This window comes from Anser cygnoides, chromosome 2 (genome assembly GCF_040182565.1).
Source record: "Anser cygnoides isolate HZ-2024a breed goose chromosome 2, Taihu_goose_T2T_genome, whole genome shotgun sequence".
In the NCBI taxonomy this organism is placed as follows: Eukaryota; Metazoa; Chordata; class Aves; order Anseriformes; family Anatidae; genus Anser; species Anser cygnoides.
Window position 1 is genome coordinate 125,525,361 of NC_089874.1, and position 23,922 is coordinate 125,549,282.

At 36.7% G+C, this 23,922-nt stretch overlaps 1 protein-coding gene across 6 annotated transcripts in view; it reads left to right on the top strand.

The window, feature by feature from the left end:
* Nucleotides 1-23,922, top strand: part of NKAIN3 (sodium/potassium transporting ATPase interacting 3) — a 372,124-nt gene that overhangs the window by 179,031 nt on the left and 169,171 nt on the right. For 5 of the 6 annotated variants that reach the window (XM_066993031.1, XM_066993029.1, XM_066993028.1 and 2 more), the window contains exons 2-3: nt 1,447-1,584; nt 10,866-10,946. In XM_066993031.1, the coding sequence (XP_066849132.1) occupies nt 1,447-1,584; nt 10,866-10,946 (219 nt within the window). The remainder of the gene's footprint in view (nt 1-1,446; nt 1,585-10,865; nt 10,947-23,922) is intronic. The other variant, XM_066993032.1, reaches the window with a different exon arrangement.

The window sequence follows — 23,922 nt, forward strand, 5'->3', positions numbered from 1 at the left end:
GGTTTTCCCTTACCTACCGCACCAAAAGAATGAGATGAGCATCCCACACATCCAGGAGGATAATATTATTTTAATAGTCTATTGTGTGATAATTTTTTATTTATGTATACCCGGCCAGATGTTTAGCTGATAAAGATCAGAGAAACTTTCCTGATTGCAGAGGAGCTGCACCAAGTTTATGGTTTAACCTTTGTTAATTTAATTGTTTAGATTTATTATATTTATTAACCTCAGCATAGAGACTCCTGATTTCATGACTTAGATAAGGAGCGATTTTTTGTACAGAAAGGATGTATTCTGCTCTCAGCTACACATAGCCCCATCTTGTAAGTGAAGACTGAATCAGGCCATTATGAATAGAACGTAATGTTTTATGTCAAATACCCACATATGATAATACTTTGATTGGTATTCGTAGGGCCATGCTTACTCCATCTGTCTCAGTTATAAATATTTTAAGTGCATATTTCAGTAAATTTTAGAGTTTGTAACAATGTAGTAAAATCAAGCAGAAGTGTAATAAATTCTGACAAGTACAGAAACTCAGTTGTTGCTCAGTAGGGTTCTGTTTAGCTGCTCAGAAAAGGTCTTGCTGTGGCTAGAAAAATATTGAACCAAGTTTAAACTTGAACAAGTATGCTGCCAGGAAAGCTCTGGGTTTAGTGTCTTTAGAACAATAGGCTGGATTATCTAGAATGAGTAGAAAATGGGTTTGTAAGCATGAAGTTGAGATTACTGCGGAAATGGTCAGCAATTGTTGGAGGAGCTGGGCAAGAAGAGAATTATTTATCTGGCTTTTTATTTTTATTTTATTTTATTTTATTTTATTTATTTATTTATTTATTTATTTATATGTTCAGAAGTGCAGAAACACCTAAGAAGCACATGCTTATGCAAGGGTGAAGGATGATGCTTCTTAGCTTCCTTCATTTCTACGCCTATAATAATCCATTCCCAAAATACAATGTGGTTTGCGGGGAGAGAGCCATTAGGCTGCTTCTGTGTCTTTCTGAATTGCAGTTGTCCAAAGTATCCTAGCAGCTTTTGCCAGCGTGCAGGTAGCCCATCTGGCCCTCAGTTTTGGAGCAGCTTATTCCAAGGTCTTCTAACTTTTTCTACAGCCATTCATTCTCAGAGCCTGTATCCTTAAATCAAGAAAGTTCCAGCAGGCTTCCTTAATTCCTGCATCAGTGAACTCCCAGGAATATATCCTCATAGCTACATCTAGGATTCTTCTGAGGGGATCTGAATGCTGACTAGTAGCTATCTTCAGATAGCAGCATGTTGACAACACTAACAAGGGCTACACCCAGGAACTCCAGTTTCCAGAATTTTGCAATATTTCAGTCTGGTGAAGCCTCGTACAAATAACAAACAAAAAGTGAAAAGTATACTATGTCACCCATAATTAAAAAGTGGATGTTCTGTTTATGTGTTTTCTTACAGCTGGCAGCGTTAGAGAGACAGATCTTTGACTTCCTTGGTTTCCAATGGGCTCCTATCCTTGGCAATTTTCTACAAATAATAGTTGTCATTTTGGGTTTGTTTGGAACCATCCAGTTTAGGCCTCGATATATAGTTGTGGTAAGTCTCATTTATATTATATTTTTTTGCAATTGGTTTTAAAACTTGTCACATTACAATGCATAATTTTCTTGGCCTAAAAACACAGGATGTTGTTTCTGTAGAAAGTTCAGAGTCCTATGTCTTTTTGCAAATTGAGGACTAGTGAGTGGCATTTCGGAAATTTTGGAAGTTATAAGAATGGATAGCCTAGAGAAAGAGCTGCAAAAATATGACAGTGATACAAGCTGTTAGTAAGATTGTTTATAGAATTAAATACCAGGATGGGTCATGGGAACATCTACAATTAGGTTACATATAAATTAAATGAAGAAAAGAGGTAAAAATGTTGTTCACTTTGCAATAGAAAAACAGAATCAATGGCCATCAAAAAAAAAAAAAAAAAGGAATAGGTCATATTTGGCTACATCTTCCTCTTAAATGGGGAGAAGCAATTTGACCCAAAGGTTACAAAGACATCTCGCTCTTACTTACATATAACTATAACTTGACCTGCCAAAATGTGTATTTACCACCTTGACCCCAAATTGTTGTGAATTATCTCTGATTCTTGTAACTTGGAACTTCACAGACTTCTTCCTATGTTCACAACATAGCCAGAAATAATAGTAATAATAAAAAACCCAACAACTTTCAAAGCTGTGAAGGAACAGCCATCAGAAATATCCCTTTTGCTCCCCCCCGCCTCTTCTTAATGGATGATTATTACATTTTCACCTGGCATTGTCTGTGTCTGGAACATTTCAGTTGTGTTGCCAGTAATGGATTTTAAGAGGCTAAAGTTGTTGTGGGTTTTTTTTGTTGGTTTGTTTGTTTGTTTTTTCTTTCCTCACAAGACTGAAATAAATGTCTGCTAGGAAAGGCTCATTAAAACAGTGTTTAAAAGGCTTCATCTTTTCTAGTCAAGCCTGAAATCCTGTAATTCTTCTTTATGTCTTAAATGTAAACAAAAACTGTACTCAAGGTAATGTTGAGGTTCTTTACACTCACATTAGCTAAATTTCACAAGCTGACTATAAATAATTGAAAATGGATTGATGTAAATAATAGCACTTTTATCTGATACCTGTCACTGGAGAACTGAGCAGCATCCATGTATTGATCACTCACCTTTCTGCTTCATGTTCTTCATTTTATACATAAGACAATGGAAGCAAGTGAGGGCAAGCATCTGTAAAATTACATAAGAAATTGGTGTCTGAAGTGCAACAACACAAATCTCTTGTCCCTCAGGTTCAGCTCTGCTGTTCAGTGGTGGAAGCTCTGCTTTTGCTGTCAGAATGAAGCACAACTGATGTTGACTGCTTGTATATTTTTCAAATGTAAATGAACATTTTAGACAATATCAAAGTATTTTGAAGTAGAGGTTTAAAGCTTGGTAATTAAAGAAACATTCCACCAAGATACTTTTTCCTCACATTTAACTGAACTTACATTCTGATGTAAGCATATATTTCAGGGGTTAATGCTACTGTGCATACTCATTACTTGGGAAGATCAAGACTTTACAGCAGTTTCCATTCCTACTAATGAAAGATTCCCAGTGAAGTAGGAATAGTCTGAGCCAAATGATGAAGTCTGACGAGTGAAAGTGCACAGGCTGTCTAGTACCTGTCTCACAGCTCAAAATCAGCAGAAGGGGTGTCTTACATGCTTCCCTGTTCCCCATTTTCTTCTACCTGGCTGAATACTTCTCCAAAGCTCCTCCACCAGTTCTGGCAGATGTTTACCAGACCCTTTGGTGAGACAGTTCCACTCCTTAGCTAAAAGAAAAATAACCCAGCAAAAACTGGAGAGTATTTTGCAAGTTCAGTGAAATGAATTCGGTCTGTGAAGTTCCCAGTTGGTGCCAGGGCCAGCATAAGATGGGGATTGGGACTGCACAGTCATGAACAACAGTGTGGAGGCATCACGGAAGGAAGGAGATGCAAGGCTGCCCTTATTGTTAGCTACAAACCTGTCAGCTCAGCCTCTTTGTTTAGCTTCACCCTCAGGCTGAAGTCAGCGAATGCCTCAAACCCGCATAAGCTGTAATCCTCCCTTTGCTCAGCTGCTTCTTTTAGTCCCTGTGCTGATCCTTCTTTTGCACCAGCACAAGAGTCACTTCAGCCACTTGATAAATTATCAAACTAGAACAGATTCAGCCGAAAAACAACCATTTTCTTTTGTGGTGTTAATTTAAGCGCAGGTCAGCTCTCTGACTTGTTTCACTATAAGGCTTGCTCCAGCAGAAGGGAGGAGGTGGGAGAGGGGAAATGGGAACAAGCAGTCAGAGGAGGGGGACAAGTGCATTGATTTCTTCTGCAGCAGTGCAGGCTTACACCAGCTTAAAGTGCTCATTGAGCTATAGCCTGAGGATCTTCCAATAACATGTTTCCCAGAAGCTGTGCTTCCTCTGGCTTTGCCAACAGCTGTCCTCAGAAGCCCTAAAGAAATGCGTGATGTGGACAGCAAAGACCCCTGTGAGTGCCAGCGTTAGGCTGTCTTCTCCAAGACAAAAAGGAATCTGAAGGCATCTGTCCTAGGGAAGGACACAGACTGCCTCCCTGGTTCTGAAACCCTATGAAATCATGTTCCACCCATTACAGCAGTAAACTTTTACCACTGGCTTCAAGTGTAAAGTCTATTTAATGCAAATCTTCACCAGCAATCTGAATTTCAATGTAACTTGAACACAGAGTGCAGCAAGATTCCTAGCCAGACTGAGTAGTGAATTGTGCTTTAAATTCACTGAGAAGCTTTATGGGTTTCCAAGTCCATATCTGTACTTTCAGCCACATCTAAGCCCCTGGATATGTTCATGGTTGGCATCCCACACCAGAGTGAGAGTTTGGTTCTGTGGGTTTGGCCAAAGAAATATTGTGACACATGCTTTTATGTATTCTGATTACTGAAGTTTCTGGTTAATTGGAAGAGTAATCAAATACTTCAAGAAAAGTATTCTTAGTATCCATTATTTTTTCCTTAAGACTTCCCTGGAAATCATCTTTGCTAGTGCATCTGATTTCATCAGAATTCAAAAAATTGAAGTAATGAAAAATCATGTCAGATACAACAGTTTACTTCTGTAAACTGTCTACAGAAAATTGATCTGATGCATGTGTCCACAAATTGTCCCTATGATATTCTATCGTACTTCTATAGGGACCTTCAGTTGGCCTGACCTGCTCTATGGACCCTGACCCTGTTTTGTCCTAAAGAGATCTTTAATGTATTTTCTGTATGATGAAGGCTGTGACTGAAGGCTTCCCTGACTAAAGAAGTTACACAAAAGCTTTCACTTTGCTGTTCTGTGCTAAGTATGACATGTTCTCTGCTCAAACTTTAAAATAAGCCAGGGATGGGAAAGTAAGTGAACAAATGTGTTACACATAGGACCATAACTTGAAACACATCTATACTGTAGTCAAATATGAGAGTGTTGTTCTGCAGACACAACTGAAAAGGCTTTTGGTGCACGTACCTGGAGCCATCACGCTCAGTGAGGGCTGCAATAGAAGCTGAATAAACTCAAAAGCAGCTGGATGCTGCCCTTCCCACTGTCATTAAACCCAAGCTTGCTAGTTTAACACTAGCATTTAATAACTACATAAGCTGTAGAAATTTATTTGACAGCAGTATAAACACTGTGAAGTAAAAGTCTGAATAAAAAAAAATAAAGAGTTTTGCTTATAGTTTGAGTTTTATGAAATTTGGACTGAGAACTGCAACACAACGGTTGACTCATGAAGCATCACTGTCAAATACAATTGTCATTCCAAGTAGATAAAGGTCATGTCTGACATTCTTAGTCTACCGGCCTTGGGATACAGGACTATAACAATGGTCATTCTGAAATAAATCTGGAATTTCACTTGCTCATATGTAAAATTCTGAGTCCTCAGAGCAGCTTACGAAACACACAGAGAGAGAGAGAAATAGCATTAACTCCAAATGCCCTAATTAGTTTAAATACAATAATTATTTTTAATAGTTTTTATGTTAATTTCCAATATAGATCAATTCTTGTGAACAATTTGTCCTGTCACTAAGCAGTTGTGTTATTTTCAGTACTTGGATATTTTGTGGCTGAATTAAATCAGTGGAAAGTTCCCAGGAGACATAAAAATGCTGAGCTGATTCTTAATTTTCCTATATTGGCTCATCTGAAACTTACACAACAAACATTTGCAAAGAAGAAAAAACAGCTAATTCTGAATTCTAACTACAGTGTAATACACTGGTCACACAGTTCCAGAGCTTTGCTGTGATCCATTTCCCCGTGCATGCTTTTCCTTTTTTTGATAGAACTTGCTATCACCAGCAAGATTTTCAAGCTGTTAAAATTGATTAAAGATGATGATAGGATACTTGTTGAAGTTGTCTTCTTTTCCCTCTTTCTATTTCTGATATGGGACTTCAAAAGCTTTCTGAACGATGAGTCATATATAGATAAAATTGCACAAACCTAGCCCAAAGCTGAACATGAATGTATTAATGAACAGTGAGAGATGAAAATAATGCACTCATATAGGGGGAATATAAAGAATAAAGAATAAATCTCTTCTTTACTTGCCTTAATTTATTCCAATAAATAATATGATATGTAGGCAATCTCTACACCTGAATAAGCAGTTTCTCTAAAAAAAAAAAAAAATAAAAAAATAAAGAAGGCTGGACAGTATACAGGACTGCTTTACACAGTATTCAAGCAAATGCTGTACAAAGACTTACTGTTTAAAAACACGTGAAATATTTAGACATCCAGAATTATTCCTTGAATACCCTTTCTGTAAGTCCTGAGTTGTTACTGTTCCATCATGTTGATTTATGCCACTTTCCTTGTCATCCACAAATACGGCTAAGCAGGGCTGTGCAAGTACTGGTGCATCTGAGGCATAGCCAGGTACTAGTAGAAGAAGATCTGATGATTCAGTAGTTGCTGCCTTTCCCTTGAAGCACCCCTGAGCCAACATTCATTTCTGCTAATGCCAAGATGCTACGTCAGAAGAGGTGCTGAGATTATACATTAAAGCTAAAGTTATCCCACAACCCTTGTAATATTCAGACTTAGACATTTCCCTTTTCTCTCTTACCTTTCAATTTAACAAGCCGTCCTTCACAACTGTCCTCAACCCTTTCTGTTTGTGACATTGTGCCCATCCAATAGCAAAGGTTTAACTCAGGAAGTGGTTATATTTCACTGGTGTACGAAAGGTATTCCTGCAACACTTTCAATATGCAAATGGCCTGTAGAGTCAAAAGAGGTGTAGGAATACCTCTGTTACAAGGAGCATGGCATTAAGAAAGGGGATCTGAAAGGAACCTCCTGGGATGAAGAGTAATTTAACCTGTAATGTTTAGGGAGTACTCTCTCTGCATAACTTACAGGACAACAAATACTACCTCACCCCATACAGTATACAATCTCTAGGGCAAAAGTCCAAAAGTAAGAAAGCATACAGTGCATCCTGGGGAGAAAACAGCTCCTTTTCAGAAGGAGGCACCTGTTAGGCGATAATATCCACATGACTTTTAGGTAGTGCATGATGTGGACTATAAAATAAAAAATAAAACAAAATACAACTCCCCCTATTACTTCAACTTATGTGAAAAATCCCTTCTTCCTGACAGATACAGGAAGGATTTTGATGCTGAGCATGAGACCAGATGGGCCTGGGAGGAACTGAATGGGGCTGGCCAAAGAACTGGGGCAGGAGAGGCTGGATGTGGGTGGGATAAGAGTGTGCAGACAAAGCGGGACCATCTGGGTAGCGTTCAGGACATGGGGCAGGAGAGGTTGAATGGTAGCTCAGGTCATGGAACAGATTAAGTGAGGTGTCTCAGGAGGGAAATGAACCCTGTGAATCAGTGTGGACCTGATGTTTCAGGCTGACCACTCCTCCACTGACAGCAACTGTCTTGACACCTCGCATGACACACTCCCCTGCCTGTTGTCCCTTCACATAGAGGAGAACAAACCAGCACTGCAGTCAATTTTTCCACTAGTTCAAAGTGGAGGTTTTTGTAATGGATCTGTAAGTTATTCCTCTTTTAGTGACCTAAGCAGGTGTTAGTCTGATACCACATCATGGGATATTGTTACAAGTTGTTTTAAACTTTGAAAGTGTATATACATAAAAAATTACACACATACACATAATGTTCAGAAAGTATTATAAATTTTTGTGAACACAAAAAAAAAGTTAAGGAAAGCTATTATTAAAGCTAGCCTGTAAAATCTTAATGGTATCCTTTTATATATTTGCAGTTTTGAGCTGCATGGATGCATACCAATGTTTTTGTAGTGGCACCTCACTTTCAATAGAAAGGACAGACATTTTGCTGTTTTCTGGTGATGAAAGCTATAGAATACAAACTTGATTTGCAGAAAACAAAAGACATGGGAACAATGAAGCATGTGACTGCAGGAATAAAGGACTGCTTTTGCTATGAAGGCAGTTATGGGTAGCTGAATTTTATCTCTGCTCTCAACCTGTGAAACCTTTTTTGACACAAAGTAAGTCGCTCAAACCAAACTTCTCGCATGCTTTGTTTTCCCCTTGTGTTCTGGGTTCTTGACTGGAGACCTTGTGGTCTGATTTGCACACATGCTGAGCACTCAGCCTCTGGGAGCTGAACACTGAGATTGTAAAGCTCTGTATAAACCCAAGTGTTCTGAAAAATGAAGCCTTAAGCATCTCAAATTGGATGCCTATAATGTACGAGTACTTCTGAATGTAATCTCTGCATGTATCAGAACATCATTTGCATTCTGAGAGCTGTATCATTCCCGTATAACATAAAATAAATTAGTTAATGTTTGTGCAGTTCTAACATTACAGCGATGAGCATCTTAGAAAACCTCATGAGGAAATTAATATTCTGTCTTCAGAGCAGGGTCTGAGCGACAAAGAGAAATGAAGTGTTGAGTTAGCTGTTCAGTGAGTGAGTAAGGTAGGATCCTCTCAAATAATTATATGTATATATCTAATGATTTAACTGATGTTTGCATTGTATTACACAGCCACAAAGAGAAAAACTAAGATAGCATGTATAACTAGAATTCTGCTATTTCCTAATGTTGCTTTCTTGCTTTTGCTTTCTTAAAAGTTTTCTATTAATGCAGTCTTCCTTAAGCATCTATGATGCTATACGAGGAAAAAATATGCTACTTGCAAGATCAAAAAGCTGTGCTTTTAAGTGTGAAGAATAACTTTCTTACTTATAAAAATTATGTAGGACTAATTACTGAATATGTAATTGTATAACATGTACTTAAACAAAACAGAGCCTATATTTATATTCCTGCTCTTCAGTGAGTATTGGAGGAGCCTCTTTCTTACACAATAGCTGGATTTCGAGGTACACATTGGCTTTGAATCATCACTTCTCCTTCAGTAATTGTCAAGTGGATAAGTAACTGAGCAGGTCCTGACTGTAAAACAGATAGGTTTTGCCTGCGTAGTTCAGAATTGTCCATGGAATTGCACCCATGTAACAGAATGAGACCCTTGACAGATTTCGCATGGCCTGCAGATCAAATATGTTTCCTATTTTTATTGCAATGATAAAATTCATTCATTGACAAATGAAAAAATCTTTCTTAAAAAGTGGAATTCTGAATATTCAGAAATCTGCTGTATATGAGCAGCTGTGCCTTAATAAGACTGAAATTCCAGCAGCTGGGGTTGTATTAAGCATTCATTAATTTTGAGCACTCTGCACCTGATGTTCCTAGGACATACATTGGAAAATCAAGAGTTTGTGGTGAGTTACTACAAAGTCAACAAATAGGAAAAACTGTGATATCCTCTTCTAAGTTAATCTTACGAATAGACCTTATATTGTTCACAGTCCACAGCTGCTTTGTCTAATTTATAACGCAGCCCTTAGTTTGCCACCCTGCCCTTCTCTGGGAGCCAGCGGAAATGGGCCAGGAGCGTTATTTTCATTTTGTCTGTTAATGATCTACTTCTTATGTCATAGACATCTCCAAACATCCTAATTACTACGTAAAGAAAATAAATTAAACCACCTAACCTGTGTACAGAAACTGTTATATTCAAGTGTAATCAAAGAGTGGAAAACTTCAGCCCTCTTCAGCTGAACCTTTCATTGTACGCCATAGGAAGAGGAAGGAGGAGGGGAACATAAGTGAAACCTGCCCAACAAAGCCAAGCTGACAACACACCTGGAACGGAAACAGGATCTAGCATAGTGCAGATTAGGGTGTTAAGTTTTTCTGAGTGTATTGAAGCAAAACAGTAACATATTATCCTCACCTGATCACAGCTAATTAGACTTGCAAAGCTATTTAGCAGCAATTCTCCGTTGTGAAGGTTATAAGCACATACATGTAAAGTTGTGCTGCCACTGCTCATTATATTTTTATGTGGGTGTAGCCCCAGCATGGCTGGGTATGCACTTGACTAGTCAGACATAAATGCTGCTGAGCTGTTTGGATAGTTAATTATGCATAGTTTTATGGTCATATATAGATAAACAGCCCATCCATAAGGAAACAGTGCCAGCCAATTATGCTGACAATTAAAATGCAAAAGATGACTTAAGACAGACAAATTAATCTCCCATACATGCTGTGGGTGGAGTATAGGGTCATTCTTGCACTAGAGTAAAACACTGGAGAATCCAGAAGAGATGTGGATACATTCATCTGGTAAGGGCGTATTGTCGAATCATGTTCACAGCCACAAGGGCTGGAGAACTAATGAGCCAGGCACAATCAGCTGAAATAATGATCTAATTAAAATATCTTTTACTTAAAGACTCTTAAAAGACTAGCTTAACCTTTCTCCTTTTTGTTTTCTAGCAAGATCTAAATATCAGATCAATAGATTTTCTGTTTTCTTTGGCATTTTGTTTTTCCTTATATCTTTCTTCATAATATTTTGTAGAATATGGAGCATTTAAATTACTATATTATTCTGAAATAAGCATTAACAGAGCTAAGTCATGATTTACAAATGACTCACAGTTGTCCCAAAAGTCAACATTTTGGTTTTAATTGGTACCAGTAGAGTAGTGTAAAACTGTAAAGAATAAATCTGTTTTATTAGTATGTATTTAGAACAGCAAAGAATATTGGATTTGTAATTTCCTGTGATTCTTAGGGGACTTGTGTAGGGAGAACTCCTTTTCTGAACTCTGCCCTTGACTGTTCCCAGAAGAACAATGCTTATTGATATCAGTATCTTATTATTGATTTGCTCAGTATGAAGTTCTTTCATCTTCACACTCTATTTTTCTGTCTTTTTGCTTTCATCCGGCTTTGTGTTTAGTACACGGTGTGGACTGCCCTGTGGGTCACCTGGAATGTTTTCATTATCTGCTTCTATTTGGAAGTAGGCGGACTTTCTAAGGTAGGTCTCTTATCATTCTTTATGTTTATGGGAGGGTGTTTTAACTGCAGAACTCATGGATTTTAGAAGGCTGGAAACATAGAGGAAAAATGTGGCTGTTTGAGCATACAATCTGATCTTCAGTGTTCCCCTCCAATGAGAACTTCAGTGTTTGAAGTTATACATGATAGTAAATAATCATGGTTTTGAAGTACATAAATGCACTGGATCTGAATTACAGTTGCCTTCTGAAGTACCATCTGAAGAAAAATTACATTGTTCAGTAGAAAATTTAAAGTTCTTTTTGATTGTTGAAAAACAGACAATGCCATTATGGGTGAATTTTCAAGTGTAAGTGAAAAATGTATCTGAATTTCTCAGGCTGCTTTGAAAGCAGCTAAAGAAAATTACTAAGAAGGTTAATGTAGTAACTTGTAGAGCAAATTGGTCTCACAGTGAGAATGTTAATTCTTTTATTAAAAAAAAAAAAAGAACAAATGGCAAAGGATGACTTTTTTCACATCTGAATAAAACTTTCCTTTACATGGCACTTAATGCTCTAGGCCATTGATTCCGTATTCAAACCTCTGATTAGAGCAGAAGTATTTGCTGGAATTACCAGGATATGCATTGCATTCATAAAACAGAGCGCTTATGTTAGCATAGGTTATATTTAGCATTGTATCTACAGTGAGTTCCATGCAATGTCTGATGATTTTTATTCCATTGTTAGACAGAAATGATATTCATCTTTGTTTACCACATACATATTTAAATGATTGTAGGCACAGTATGCCAGTAGCACAACTAGATCCTGGAATTAATAGAATAAATGTCCCTGCTACTAGCTGTAGATTTAATGATATAGATAATGCTACTGTTGATTCTTGCAATGCCTTTAAAAATTCTGAACTCCACTCAGTTCAGATGGCAATGTTTGTGAGCTACGTGATTTTCTGGGTTCATCATTAAAACTCATGGCTTTTGGTTGACAACAAACAAAAAAAAATGGTGAAACCAATTTAATAAGAAATAAAATTTAATTTACTCAGTAAAAAAAAAAAAATCTATTAAAATTAAAGCTTTCAACGATAGCTTCCTTTGGTGATAAAACTTTGTAATGAAAAACTAAAACAGCTTATTTTTTTTCCAAATGTGATTTAGTTCACTGGGAGTCATAGACTTGATGAGGAGATTAGTGCACTTCATAGATCAAAATAAGTTATTGTATTGGCATGTTTTGACTTAAAAATCTATTGGGTACACAGAAGTGATGAATGCCCAAAGTAATTGTTCTTTTTCATTTTGCTGTACACATAGTTTGCATTTTTTTTCAGTTTGTTGATGACTGTTATTATAGGGACTATTATATTTTTTTTAATATTACTAATATTTTTATCTAAATGCCTTGGAAGTGAAGTGAAATGTGTAATGTGACCCCTAAATTTGTGAAAATCAGAGTTGTCTTTACATTGGTTGCAAACAATTCTGATTGTGTCCTTACTGATGTAAAACAGCAGAAATAAATTGAAATCCTTTATCTTCCAATTTCACCACTATGCTTCACTTTTAGGTCTTTTTATTTAACATATATGACAAAACAAAATGCAGAGAAGTAGTACAAATATTACTCAGTAATTAAGAAAAAATCCCTTTTATTACTATTTAGTTTGATCGATCTTTTTGGTGAAATTTTTATTTTGTCATTTATAATTGCAATATTTGAAAATTGATTTCAAGGTGGTACACACAAAATTATCCTCATGGAATTTAACTTCTCCTGAACAAATTGCGTCACAGGCACTGGTATCAGGACCAAGCTAGTAATAACAGAATCCAGAATTTTGCGTAAATTGTGCCAAGAAATTCCACTAAATGTAATGGAAAATTTGAATAAGAAGGACTTAGCTAATTTAGACCTGTTCTTTGCTGAGAGGGTTTAAAGAAAGCATTTATCCTTCAGTTACAATGCATAACATTCAGATTTTCCAGGTAGGTAAAGTGATTATTTATTTATTAAAGGAACAGCTTGATTTTAATTTTAAGTCTCTGTGTGACTGTATATATATAGAGAGACACATACAAAAGATACTTAAACTTGTCATGATAAAGAGTGTTGAAAACTGTTATCCATTCTCCTATTGTCAAACACCACAGAAGTGGCTTGAACTTTTCTGTTCTTTCAGCAAAGTATGGTGCTTTTTCTTAAGAGTTTCCTGGAAAGCTTATGTATTTTTGAAATACACCAGTGAAAATGAATTTCATGTTTTACAAACACATCTAACCTTTGCCAAAAGAATGCAATTTCACAAATACCCAAATATTTTGACCCAAATGCCCACTGAAGTTTTTGTTTTTAATAATCTGTTGAGACAAACTGGTAAACCTGAGGGGATGTATATAGTCTATATACATATGTAATCTAGGGCTATAGGCTTGTGGTCAAGGAATTAACTTAGGTTTCAGTTAATTAATACCCAATTAATATAGAATTATAAACAAGAATTTTATAAATATAAAGAAGGAAAGTTGCGCAGAAGAGACCAAAAGCAGCTCACCGCACAATAACTACAGTATGGTAATCAGGGAAATGGTAATCTCCTGGGAAATGAATGATATGGATTCCAGTCTTCTTGGGCGTGAAAGGGGAATGAAGTTGGCTTTTCACCAGTTGGGGTGTTTTAAGCACAAATCTAATGAGTAAAGGGCTCATTTTTAACTATCCTGTAGACAACATAAAGTCAAGATCCTTTCTCACTTCTGTTACAGAATTGCAAATAAAATGTTAATGTTTTCTTTCAGGGCTAAATAAATTTTATTTCTTCAGAAATGAAATAAATATAGCTAATTTTTTGTTTGTATTAATTTAGATTTTTACTTGTTTTTTATTTCTCATTTTAGCAGTATAATCCTACCAGCTCTCTAATTTGCCTACCAATGAAAAAACTGCCCATGTGAAAAAATGAAAATTGCCTATATTTTTCATTTACTGCTTTTATGAAACTGAAAGCATAATTTTTAGTGTAAACCACCGTGTGTGACAGAAACAAAGCTGTTGTTATAACATGACCTTTTAATCCTCCACTACAGGATGACAGATTGCTACATCCACACACCTTTTAGTTGTGGAGCTCATTAGTTGTTTGGATCTTATTCTATGTCTTGAAATGAAACATTTACTTCCCACTGGGATTTCAGAACAAGCATGAAAATAGTTGTGTTTATTTGTATTTATCATTTGCTCTGCCAACTGATACTTTTTGGTAGACCATTTTTCTCCTACTAGATTTATTGTGGGTTACTGTGACATTTGCTCACATGTTACTGCCCTTTATCCCATAAATGTATGGCAGCACTCCAGGGCTGCATATTCCTTTCCTGTTGTTTTATACACCTTACCTTAGCAGCTGGGCAATGTTGATCAGCTATTTTCTTATTCTATGATGTTTCTATCTGTTCTTCACTGTTTTTCTGTGGCATTCTTCTTGAGCATGAACTTTGCCTAAATCTAGATTATTTTAAGTTTAGCTTTCAAGGTTGAGCTGTCTGTTAGCTATGTCTAGTGTTGCTTTTGAGCAAAGATTTCTATGGCACACACTCACATATTCAGTAGGAAACTGCTTCTAAAACAGCTTACGTTTATTATACGGTCCTTAATTTTTGATGTCAAATTGAGGTGAATGTGACCTCTTTAATTTATCTGTGATACTACACACACTGAAGCCAGAGGAAATTTTGCATATGCTAATTAATAAAACAATCTTTTTCACATTTATTTTTTAGTAATATTTACTTATATCAGTGTGTCTGAGGCTCCCAGCCAACTTTATTAAACTGGAGAAAGAAATACGGACTACATTTTGATATAGCTCTTTAGTTGGTGGATAAAATTGTAACTGGTAAAATTAATTTGTTCCATCTGAGGAAAAAATGGACTAATAAATTACTTAGCAAAAGTGCTGTGGGAATAGAGACTTAATACTCTTTTCTACACAAAGTATTGTGGATCAGAATGAGGGCTAATCATGTGGACTTAATCCTGGCTACTTCTGGAGTCATCTTTGTTCCATTTACAGCATGTCAGTCAAATCTTAATTATTGTGCAGTTATATCTAAGCATCTCAAATGGAGCAAGTTAAGCTCAAAAATAATGCCGTTTTTTAATTAATAAAGATGTAAGGGTATATTTGGGGGCTCATGGTATTCTTTGTTTTGTTTTTAATGTGAAATGAGAACAGGGGCATTGCTTAAATTTAAGCAATGGAAGTTGGAATTTAAGCAGTAGGTTGGAAGGGACCTTAAAGATCATCTAATTCTAACCCCCCTGCCATAGGCAGGGATGCCACCCATTAGGTTAGTTTGCATAACACCCCATCCAACCTGGCCTTGAACACCTCCAGGGATGGGGCATCCACCCATTTCCTTCAACATTGAGCCACTGACCACAACTCTCTGAGTGCGACCATCCAGCCAATTCCTTACCCACTGAGTGGTCTGTCCCTCAAATCCCCATCTCTCCAATTTAGAGACAAGGATATCAAGGGGGACAGTGTCAAATGCTTTGCACAAGTCCAGGTAGTTGGTTGCCATGATATCAGTTGCTCCTTCCCTATCTACCAGTGCTGTAACCCCATTTTAGAAGACCACCAGATTTGTTAGGCAAGATCTGCTCTTAGTGAAGCCATGTTGGCTGCTACAATACAAAATATGTTGGCTAACAACATGAAAGAAAAAGTTGTTCTTGTTCTAACACGCAGGTACAAATGAGAAAATTAAGACAATTATTTTGGTGTAGTTAGCATCAAAATTAGCTCTATGACATAGCCCACTCTGAGAAATATGCGAATAAAGTTGGCAACATCTTTAGGAGAGGAAGAAGTGCTAAACTTAAAAAAATAAAAATAAAATAAAGCCTATATAGAAAATCAGTGAGGAGAGTGGAAAGGATTTCCTGGTAGGGCATAATATATCTACTCAGCTGTAAATGATTTTTATATGGAGGCAAGTGATCATTTTTTTCAGATCTACTCAGAAGAGAGTTGACAAATAACTTTCTGAACATGTGACAAATATTTGTCTGGAGGTTAGGAGGAGCTTTCTAGTACTAAGTGCACTGAATAAGGTCTAACACTGTCATAACTCTTCATCACTAGATACTGTGAAGAATTAAGTAAAGGAATATCTATCTGTGATGATCAAGGTAACTCTTCCTCCTTGCTATTTGTAATATGTAGAAATAAGCCTCTGTCAAGGTAAAATTCCAAGTTAATGTCCATGGATGGTTTGAGGGAGGAGTGTTAAATATGAAAAAGTGAATGGATTTTGAAAATGTAAAACCTCCTCTTTGATTAACTGAGAATTGTGTTAACTTTAGCAGGAGTGACATTCCATGTGAGGATCTTGGGGTGGTTCTGGCTTTTTCCTTCAGCAGGTGTGTAGGGACACAGAAAATGGGGAAACCCAACGGAGGCTTCAAGGTGGCTGATGGAAGTTCTTGTACATGCATAGGTGGGGTGTTGGTGTTCCACTGTGTGACACCAAGTGGGAGGCGATGCTGTCACTGCTGTTCACTCCTGACAGACACTAGGCATCTGTTAAACACAAGACTCATGTTCTCTCAGTTCTTTTGATGGATTTTTAATTGAACACAAATCACTGCCATTCACAACAACACATCCTTCACCAAAGAGAATATAATACCGGTAACAGTGTATTTCTTCCCTGTTGGACATGGTACATAGTCATGTACAACTCAGCTGAGAATTTCTTCCCACACACCTCTGACTAGTATCTGTTGCTTTAGGTCAGTGTCTCTCTTAGGCCTTGGGAGACTACATATCCATTATTCTTATTCTTCGTGCTCCTATAGGTCCATTTGTTTCAGCTGGTGCCATCAACTGCTACTAGCTGTGATATGCGCCATAATGGATCACACTAAAGCAGTGGATGTAGCTGGAGGCATTTTGCAATTTCTAGATGTTACAGATGGCTAGTTTTATAGCAATAGTTAAATATAATCTCTTTCTAGTGTGTATTGGAATAAAACTCAATTAGCAGAAATTAAACCTGATGAAGGGAAAGTTTTCATTTCCTTGAAGTTTGGACCTCTTGCTTCCTCCTACTTTCCTGACTTTGTTATTCTAAAAGAGTTTAAAGAATTACTGTTTTTAAAGTTATGTTCCAGAGTGTTTTCTGGTATGGAGAAATGAGGAATGCTAATTAAACACCATTTAAGTAAATAGAATTAAACTTATAGTAAGACACAGAAAACCAGGCCCAGTATACACATTTCAATGCTTGCCTCGTGCAATCCATTTCATCTCAGCTTTCACTTTCTTTGAACCAACTCTCATAATTAACAACAACAACAAAAGGATGTGTTAAGAAACACCTGCCTCTCTTTTTATTATTGTTATCATTGTATTTCCATTTCTTACAGTAGAGATTCCACTGAAACGTGTTTGCTACAGCGTAATGTTCTAATATGACCTCCTTTATGCAAGTTGCTCCTCCCATCATGCTGCTCTTTCATAATAAAGAGAAATAATACCCAGGTTCAACTGTATTTAATATTTTTCCATAATGTTCTCTTCTAAGAGCAGCCTTTTGAATTTTTAATTATTTTGGCAATAAACCTGAAATCCAATTTACTGTGATATTATGTAGTGTAATGCTGAACAGAAACAACATTTCAGAGCTTCAAAAAAATAACTATGGCCTTGTCTCATATTAGATACCATTAATCATGAATTCAATGTGTTGGTGGTGTGCCTTTCAGCAGTATTTACAAACAACATTTTCTGATGTTCTGTTAGACTGATATTGGTATCACATGCAGTTTCTGCTGCTGCGTATAGTTTCTGTTTAGGATATGATGATTGTTTCCATTAAAAGTTAGAATACTGTCAGCCATGAACTGTGAATCATAATAGTGAAGCTATGGTAAAATGCATTATGTTTTTATTAACAGTTTACACTTCTCAGCCAAAAAAAAAAAAAAAAAAGTGGAATAACTACACAAACATGCTGGTGATATTAAAATAAACCAAAGGAATGCTACCTGTAGACTGCTTAAGAAGATAATTTTGTATGTTCTATATTGAAAAGAGAGAGAGAGAGAATATCAGAAAAGTATTAATCTGTTAGTACTCTAGTGTTGAAATCAGCGCATATTCATCCAATTCAGAATTTTGAACAGTCAAATGGCCTCAAAGGCTTCTATTTAGATGAAGAGACTTTGTGGATGTTTATTGATGTTCCAGATTTTACATAACCAAAGCCATTTTTTATTCATTCTGTTTCTGTGTGCTGTGTAAAGCTGTAACACCATGTAAGTTTTAATGAAATGTATGCTTATTCTTAGAAGGACAATTAACATGCAGCTAGCTTGATGCCACAATTTGAGCATAAGGTCATTCTGGGAAAAAAAAAAAATAGTGGAAAAAAATGGGACACTGATAAATGCCATAGAAACTGCAAAATGTGTCATTCTGATGTTAATTAATTTGTTTAGGTGATACAATCACATTGCAGAACAACTTAATCAGGAGTACATTCCAGATGGTGCAAAAATTGAATTTCATATCCTTTCAGGTGACATTTAGAGTGGTTCATAGTATTTTATACAGTCAGCACCATTCAAATATGTTTTTCAAAATAGAATTAATGTCCTTTTTAAAAACCTTTAATGTTAAAGTCTAAAGCTGACATTTGGAGGAGGCCACCATCCTTCATCGGTTTAAATAACTGAGGTGATATCTCAGTGTCTTTTTTTTTTTTTTTTTTAAGTATGCCATTGAAAATCCATGGTTGATTGGCTTTTGGAATGATGAATGTGTTATATATGGTTAGCTAGCTACTACACAAATTTATTAATATAAACATCACATTCATATTTGTTGAGTTCATTACCTTAATCTTTCGGATATTTCTAGGATCTTGAAGTTAAAAAAATTCAATACTTAAAGCAAGTGCTAAAATGCATAAAAAGTCTTACAGGGAGGAGGCAGGTAGCTTGCTAAATATCTCCAAAACCACATCTGGATATGAAAAAGAAATAAGGTTGCAGTCCCAGCCTGAAATGAGTTGTGTGATGCAGACATGCATGCTGTCATAGCCACTGAGGCAGAGAGATTAAATCCCTTGGTACCTTATAGTATAACTGTGCCTGAATCCCCTAACAGAACTTGAAAAAGGATTGGGTATTTATATGTAGAACAAGAAGATATAGAATAAGGAGTCAGAGCATATAAGAGAGGAAGGATCATCCAGTCATCTACTCCTACCTGATGTGGCTGAAAGACTGCTGCATATTTCTCATTTTCCCTGTGTTCAATTTATTATTTGCTATTATTTAATATTATGCTAACAGAATTTTCAGAATCCTGAAGAATCAGTCAGATTGTGATAGTTCACTTGTGGTTAATCAGCCTTAGTGTTAAATACAGGTACCTTATCTTTTGATTATGTTTTTTCCTGCTCTTAAATATTCAGTGCTTACTTATGTAAGGATTTAAATACTGTAGAGAAATTGCATTTCAGTATAAAATTGCTCATTAGATCAGGAGTTTGAATTTTGGTGTCTCGTATCTCCGGAGTATGCTGTGTTTTCTCTGTTATTAAGTGCCTGTCTACCAATTAGTTTTTCACTGCCCCCACCTCTCCACAGTTCATCCATAAGGAGACTGGTGAATAGGTGCTGCTTGAGTACCTGCCACAGGGCAGGGTCAATGCACAAGGATGGAGAATTTGAACTGATTAGCGTGTTCATGGAGAGAGGAAGGGAAATTCCTCTAAATCATGGTTTGGTTGTAAGCAAGTATGGAAAATCTGTCTGCAAACAAGGGTAAACCTAGGCTTGATTGCTCAGGGTATCATTTTAAGTACTTATAGACAACTTAATCTATTTTGTATTGATTGTTATACTCTTATTGTACAAAAAGGAAAGATTGCTGAGATTTTGTTTGTTTTCTGGATATGATGTCGTTCTGGCAAGATTTCAAAGAAATATTTTGATTACTTCTTTAATCATATTCTTGGTTAGGCATTGGATTGGCCACAGTTGCTGTCTGTCCAGTCGTTTCTAACAATTGACATGACTGACTGCTGTGTACGGATTTTAATGCTTCTGTAAGGCAGTGTGTTTATTTCAGTGCTAGTGTTGGCTCTATTTATTGCCCACTGAGGTCAAATTTGTATTTTTTTTTTTTACTAATTTTTTTTCTCTACACTATTTTTCAGTTGCATCACACTTTTCAGAATTTGAGTTCCTGTGTTGGTCAAGTAAGCAGTTCTTCCTTTTTATGAGAGAGCCTATTGTTTAGTCTGTCCTCTAGTAAATATCAGCATTCAACTGAAGTCTAGTTTTAAAACAGTTTTATTGTTTTGAAAGGAGTTTTGCACTGATTCATATGGCATCTTTTTCCATTTGAAGACAATATTTACTAGGAACAAAATATAATATTTTTTTTGTAATAATTTACACATAAGACAGTCACAGTCCTTGATGAAAGTACAGAGGACTTATTATTGACAGTAGAATGTGAAAAAGTTCTTCCCAGAAATGATGATACTGAATTGCATGAGAGTTTTTAAATATGCCAAGTGCATCTTACAGAAATTCATAACAGCACAACTTCAGCATATTGCTTAGATAGAACTATCTTTGACCTGTAAAAGAAATACAAGAAGCAGGTGATTCACCATCACCACCAAATGTCATCCAGAAGACTGCACTTTCATCCTTTTGGATTCATGAACTCTGTCTAATTTAGGAGAAAGACAAGCAGCAGTTCTTTGGTTTACATTTCACAGATCTGCATTTGACAACCAAGGTGATTTTACTAACTACACAGAGCCTGTGTATCCAGTCAGAGATATCCTAGGATTTTCTAGGATCTCAGCACTAGACATGCATCATCTTGAACTTTCTGAATTAACATCTGCTTAAAATGTTCCGTGGGACTGGTATAAGCATTTTGCCTTTTGAATTTTACAGACTTTGTAAGTCTGGTGAGCCTATTTGAGCCAGACTTTCACCAGGTTTTTCAAAAGCATCTGCAAGAAAATTTTGTTCTTGGCTCCCATGGAATGATTCTTACTTGCCAGGGGGTCCATAGGGCAGGTGTCCCTGGTAGATTTCCACTATTACTTTCTTTCAAAGGCTTCAGCAAACAGAGAACTGCTGGTTAGTTCAGTAGCTCACCTTGGTTAAACTTCAAATATATTTCCAAGATGTCTGTTTTGGCAGTATTTTGTTTGTGGAATGCTTGATCTTTCTGTTGTGTTCATCTGTCTTAATTAGAAGAAGACTTTTGATCACGTAGATCACAGGAAGTAGTCTCTTAATCTTTGTGGTTCGAGACTTGGAGCAAGTTTATCTTCTATGTTTGGTTTCTGTGTAATAATATATTTAGCCTCAGTAAGAAAGGATTGTTCCTTGGCTAGATTATTATATTCTCTTTCAGTTGTAGAATTACCTTTCTGGCTTTTCTTTTCCTTTTTTAGCTGTCCTTCAGGGAAATTCTTGAGACATATTGATGTGACTGAGTTTATTATTCATGAGTATCAGCATTCCTTTGAACAGAGGTCTTCAGCTTGGATTAATGGGGAAAGAGGGAGAGAATCCCACTGGGGATTTGGCTGACCTCCTGCCCTTTATTTTGCTAGGAGATTTATTGTCAGTGGCTTTACTACACTAGGAATAATGCTGGGTATTTTTGACCTATTCAGTCAAATGAGGAAGGCAGAAGCTTTGGAGAAGTCACAGTGCTGGAAACAGTGCTTGCCTGAGACTGTCTTCCAAGGGCAGACACTATTTATGAATAATTTGTCTGTGTTATAGCAGTATTGCATGCTGTATACTTAAATTACCTCTCCACATATGTCTTTAGAGAGCACGTAGAAGTCCATGTTGTTTTGGAAGAATGTTTCCTTTGCAAGGAGAGAATATATTATACTTGTCTGTTGAGAACAGACAGGCTTTGGCTCTTCTGTGTTACTGCTATGGGTCTTTTGCAGGCATGGAAGCAGTCACCCTCCACCCCTCCTTGGTAGATCAAGAGATTCAGGGTTGATTTGGGAGTTTTTGCTGGAGTTTCCTTGTTTATCTCAAAGTTGTTTGAAGGCTTGGGTATTTTTTATGCTGAGACTGAACTTTCTGAGCTGCGTGCTGAACCCTCTATCTAGTGTTCTGCTAAGAGGAGCACAGATATTATTTCTAAGGCTCAGATTACTTGCTTGCTGCAGAGAAACACACTTGATTCATTTTACCTTTATTTTTTGTGAATTGTGGATGATATTTTCACTTCTCAGCTTTGTTTTCACTACGTTCTGTAATTTTCATTATTTTGAACAGAAGTGACAAACTACTGGCTAACTTTCTCATGGCCAGTATTACAAGGGCAGATTATTTTCCTTTAGAGCCATTTCACCCTGACTAAATTAATGTTTCTTTCTTTTTAGCACTTCCTGAAGCATTCACAGGTGTCATATTTTCTTTCCACTTCAGAGATGGGCTGTTGGATAAAAGACAACATTCATTGAGGGAAAAAAAATAAATATGTGTCCAGCTGTGAAGAAACTGTGATTTCCATTAGGTGTTCATCTGAAATATACTTGTACATTATTTAACTTCAGAGTCATTTGTGCTGTTTTGGGGCTATTTTTATATGCTTCATGTCTACCCTGAGTTTCAACTATGTTTTGCTTTAGAGCATCTTGCATCCCTTTGTCTTTATTTTAATTTTTTTTTCTGCATGAAATAACTATATTTATTGTTAAATGCTGTGTGCATGTAGACCTACAAACATTAGCAGAGTCATTGAAAATAGTTATTTTGGAAAAGCCAGTGATATAAATCTCTTAGTAATTACTTTTTACTTTGTACAATTACATTTCAATTTGTACATATTGGTATTCTTATCTATCTTAGGTTTAGCTTGTATATACTTATAATAAATTGATTCATAAGGGTAAATCTGATTATTATTTAAACATATACTTTCTATTCCACTTTTCAAAACAGTAATTTCCTGTAAAAACTTCTTGCATCACTCTGATGCAATATGCTAATATTCATGAAAATGTCTACATATTAAAATATGCTTGGGACACAAATTTACCTCGTTTTAATACATTTGTCCTGGTTCCAGTTAGGACAGAGTTAATTTTCCTCATAGTAGCTGGTAGGGTGCTATGTTTTGGATTAGGATGAGAAGAGCGCTGATAACATGCTGATGTTTTAATTGTTGCAGAGCAGTGTTTACACCAGGCCAAGGACTTTTCGGCTTCTCGCTCTGTCCTGCCAGCGAGCAGGCTGGGGGTGCAGCAGGAGCTGGGAGGGGACAGACCCAGGACAGCTGACCCAAACTGGCCAAAGGGGTATTCCATACCATCTGACATCATGCTAAACAATATATAGGGGTGGCTGGCCGGGGTGGGGCGCCGGCTGCTTGGGGATAGGCTGGGCATCGGTCAGCGGGTGGTGAGCAATTGCATTGTGCATCACTTGTTTCTTACACATTATTATTATTAATACTGTTATCATTATCACTATTATTATTATTGTTATTATTATATTCCTGTCTTAATAAACTGTCTTTATCTCAACTCACAGGCTTCACTTTCCCGTTTCTCTCTCCCATCCCAGAGAGGGAGGGGGGAGGGTGAGCGAATGGCTGTGTGGTGTTTAGCTGCCAGCCGGGTTAAACCACAACAACATTAAATAACAAAATGGTTTTTAAAGGTTGTTTAATACCCAAGGGAATGGCTTGAAGTTGTGTCACGGGAAGTTCAGGCTGGATTTCAGGAAAAGGTTCTTTACTGGGAGGCTGGTCAAGCACTGGAACAGGCTCCCCAGGGATGTGGTCATGGCACTGAGCCTGGTGGAGTTCAAGAAGTGTTTCGAAAATGATCTCAGACATATGGTCTGATTTCTTGGTGGTCCTGTCTGGAGGCAGGAGTTGGACTCAATCATCCTTGTAGGTCCCTTCCAACG